This window comes from Artemia sp. Qi Xiang Cuo, unplaced genomic scaffold (assembly GCF_049724085.1).
Source record: "Artemia sp. Qi Xiang Cuo unplaced genomic scaffold, ASM4972408v1 HiC_scaffold_71, whole genome shotgun sequence".
Taxonomy (NCBI): Eukaryota; Metazoa; Arthropoda; class Branchiopoda; order Anostraca; family Artemiidae; genus Artemia; species Artemia sp. Qi Xiang Cuo.
In genome coordinates, this window is record NW_028297480.1 from 10,366 (window position 1) to 14,709 (window position 4,344).

Below are 4,344 nucleotides of genomic sequence, written 5' to 3' on the forward strand. Positions count from 1 at the left end.
CTCCCCGACTGGCTAGGATTAGGCTTAAAGGAAGGGCTGCAAACGTATCTATTCTCTCCGCATACGCCCCTACTCGTGATGCCACAGTTACTGCTAAGAATGAATTCCATTCGGAATTGCAACAACTGTCTTCTTAAGTTGCTGCACGAAACTACCTGATTATTGTAAGGGACTTCAACACGAGAATTGATCTATCTGATACCCCACACAAGTCCTTGAAAAGTTCGGACATGGTCATAGATGTGGAAATGGGCAAAGGCTGGTAAACTACACTTTGATGAATCATGTTGTTGTAACCAACACCGTACTTTATCACAATCCAAGCCCTCTGCTGATCTGGCACTCCAGTGATGGTGTCACAAACGCGCAAGTTGACTTCATTCTCGTCCACCAACGTTGGAGAAGTTCAGTAATAGACTCCCGCTCTTATAACGGTGCAAATATAGGCTCAAAATCAGGGTCTGATCGCCAGCTAGTGCTTTCAAAATTACTACTTCGTCTTGCATCTCGGAAAAAGAATAAACCGAAAGCCCGAATCGACATTGGTAAACTGCAAGATAAAGCAGTTCAGCAATTCGAAATATGGAGCTAACAAACCGTTTTGATGCCCTAAACTTGAATGAAGAGGAAAACCGCGGCCCTGGGCAAAGATGGGAGTCCTTCAAAACAGTGATGAGAGAGACTACTGAAGAGATCATAGGCCGAACGAAAGTGAAACGACAGCATTGGACTACCACCAGAACCATGTCAATAGTCGAAGAACGTAGGAAAAAGATGAGCGGCCCTAAAAATACTACTTAAGAGTTGCGCAGACAGGTCAAGCGCTTTGCTCATCTAGACTGCCGCGAAATGCGGGAAGAGACTGCTTTGTCTTTACAAGAAACAGCACGCGCTCATGACACCCACAAATTCTACCAGGTTCTTAAGAAATCGACTGGTAAGAAAGCTGCTTTGTCTGAAGTTGTCAGAGACAAAGCAGGAAAAGTCATTAGCTGTCAAAAGGAACGTTTGATCAGATTGAAAGAACACTTTCAAACACTACTTAACCAATCCTCGTCATCAATTCCTGGTTGTTTCCCTCCTTGTGTTAAAAAAGAACCTTACAGTATCAAGCTGGTCGCCCCAACAAGAGTAGAAATACTCAAAGCGATTAAGGCCCTGAAGAGCAACAAAGCCCGAGGCCAAGATGGTCTTCCCCCGGAAATTGGCAAACAGTGCCCTGAGATCACAGCGGAGCAGCTCCATGGTATCCTTGAGAAAGCATGGAGGACACTTTCCTAAAGGATTGGAAGACATCAGTTATTCTCCCTTTTTACAAGAAAGCTAATAAAACTGAGTCCAAAAATTACCGGGGAAAAAGTCTAATTGACATTGCAGTAAATTTTTTTTAGGATTATCGTCCTTAACCACTTCAAGGGGACAAGGGAGAAAAAAAACGGTTTGCGTTCTGGTAGAGGCTACACTGAAAATATTTTTGCACTTCGCCTCATTATCCAGCAGTTTGAAAGGTATAATTTGCCCCTGATTCTGATATTCTTGGACTTCGTTTCCACCTTCGACTCGATCACTCGCCAAAAACTTTAGAAAATTCTTGAAAATGATGGAATGCCCCTGAAATTCGTCGAACTACTTAAAGCATGCTACAAGGTTTCTCTGAGCCGAGCTCGAGTTTACGGAGAAGAGACTGAAGAATCTCATCCAGAGACTCATCCAGAGACTCATCCAGGAGTTCACCTTGGACAGAACCTTTCACTTGGAGACCTTGAATACGATGATGATGTCTTTGCTTCACTTAGAAACCCGTTGTGGAACCGGCGTGAAATTAGTGTAAGAACTAAAGTTCGAGCCTACCTGGCTTCGGTTCGAACAATCCTTCTTTATGGATGCGATACTTGGTCAGTGAAGCGAATGTATGAAAATACGCTGAAGGTGTCTGAGCATAACTCTCTACGTAGCATCCTCAATCTACATATGAATAATCATAAATCAAACATGGATATAGGACGAATCTGTGGTATCAAGAGATGCGTTGCCATCCCGATCAAGGAGCGTCGACTGAAATGGCTGGGCCATGTCTTACGGACAGCGGAAAAGCTGGTGGAATTATGTTAAATTAGACCTTGAACCTATGGGGGGTTCAGAAAGTTTGGTCACAGACAGACAACTCAATGACTTCCATTTGTAAAGCAGCTGGCAGTAGATCGCACTACGTGGTTCAAACAGGTCTCGAAGATCCTTGATACCGGGCAAGGTGGAAACGCCTGATTCCCGCCACAAGTACAGTTTTAGTCTTTAAATCATGTTTCATATGGAAAAGTTGTGATTTATCAAAAGTAGTTCAAGGGTGTCATAGGCAGCGCAATAATGCTGCCTAGGTAAAGAGCAATGTGGGCACAATGTATTTCTTTTCTTTGAGACCAGGGCACTTCGTATCGAAGGAGCTGTTTTAGAAACTTTGAAAAGAGCTCATTTGATTGGAAATTAGAAGGGCTTGTGCCCTTTCTAATAGCCGAAAGTGATTGGAAGGCAACTAACAACCCTTCTACACCCACCATTTCCCCAAATACATCCAATCCAAATTTTAAGATAGCCATTTTGTTAAGCGTAGTTAAAAGGTGCGGGAATTATGTCTTTAAGGATGAAAACCCCCCAGAGCTTGTAGGGCAAGGGTTGTAAGTTATGGGGGCATATAAAGTTTGTATAGGAAGGGTGGTCGCAGAAACTTCGGTTTGGGCTCATTGGACTGGAAGTCAGATGTTATAGTGCCCTTTTTAAGAATCAGAGCAATCAGATGGTGGATACTCCCCCTCACACCTCGTATTTCCCCGAAATGTATCTTGTAGAAATTCTGAGATGGCCATTTGATGTCGTAGAAACTTCGAAAAGAGCAGATTCGATTACAAATTGAAAGGACTAGCATTCCTTTTAATAAATGATTTGATGGCAACTAACCCCCCTCCTACGTCGGAGGGGCATATAAAGTTCCGAGGGGGATCATTGGATTGGTAATCAAAAGCTCCAGTGCCTTTATGAAGATACAGAGTGATCGGAGGGTGGTGCCCCCCCCACAGCTCATATTTTCCGGAAATACATCTAATAGAAATTTTGAGATGGCCATTTGTTGGCTTAAAAACTTCAAAAAGAGCTCTCGATTGGAAATTGAAAGGGCAAGTGTCCTTTTTAATAGTCGAAAGTAATTGGAGGACAACTAACCCCCCTCCCACGCCCACCATTTCCCCAAACCCTTCCAATCCAAATTTTTAGATAGCCATTTTTTTCAACGTACTTGAAAGGTCCGGAAATTATGTCTATGAGGATGACACGCCCCCCCCCATAGCCCTCAGGCCAAGGGTAGTAAATTATACCCTGGGGGCATATAATGTATGATCGAGGTTGATCGCATAAACTTCTGAGGGTGCTCATTGGATTGGTAATCAGAAGTTCTAGTGCCTTTTTTAAGATTCAAGGTGATCAAAGGGTGGATATCCCCCACACCTCGTATTTTCCCGAAATGCATCTCGCAGAAATTTTGAGATGGCTATTTGTTGTCAAAGAAACTTCGAAAACAGCTCATTCAATTGTAAATTGAAAGAGTTAGTGCCCTTTTCAATAGTAAAAGGGGATTGGAGGGCAACTAGCCCCCTCCCACGCCCGCCTTTTCCCCAAACACATCCAATAAAAATTTTGAGATAGCCATTTTTGTCAACGTAATTGAAAGGTCTGGAGATTATGTCTTTAAGGATGACAACCCCCACAGCCCTCAGGGCAAAGGTTGTAAGTTATGCCCTGGGGCATATAAGGTATATATAGAAAGAGTGATCGTATAGCCTTTTGAGGGGTATATTGGATTGGTAATAAAAAGTTCTAGTGCAGTTTTTAAGATTCAGAGTAACCGAAGGGTGGATACCCCCCTCCACCCACACCTCGTATTTTCTCGAAATGCATCTGATTTTAATTTTGAGATGGCCATTTGTTGTCGTAGAAACTTCGAAAACAGCTCATTCCATTGGAAATTGAAAGGGCCAGTCCCCTTTTCAAGTCGAAAGTGATTGGAGAGCAACTAACCCCCTTCAGTAGAGATGGGGGTCCTACTCGTGTCACGCACCCCTGCTGCCACCTACAACTTTTTTAACACCATATATTGGCATAGAACCACGTGGTTTATGGTTTTTTTGTCAATGAGAATGAAAAAACAGGAATTTTGTCACATTTATGTATGTTTTCATGGATGGTTATGTGTGTTGGTCGATTTATTTGATGTTTTTCATGGATGTTTAATGGTTTTTGTCAGTGAGAATTTGAAAAACAGGAACTTTGTCACATTTATGGATGTCAACAGCAATT

The 4,344-nt window shown here is 42.7% G+C and overlaps 1 protein-coding gene across 1 annotated transcript; it reads left to right on the forward strand.

Annotated features, from left to right (window-relative positions):
• Positions 1–849: 849 nt before the first annotated feature.
• On the forward strand, positions 850–1,281 carry LOC148938888 (uncharacterized). Its single transcript, XM_089107469.1, has one exon. The coding sequence runs from the start codon at positions 850–852 to the stop codon at positions 1,279–1,281; it is 432 nt and encodes a 143-aa protein (XP_088963595.1).
• The last annotated feature ends 3,063 nt before the right edge of the window (positions 1,282–4,344 follow it).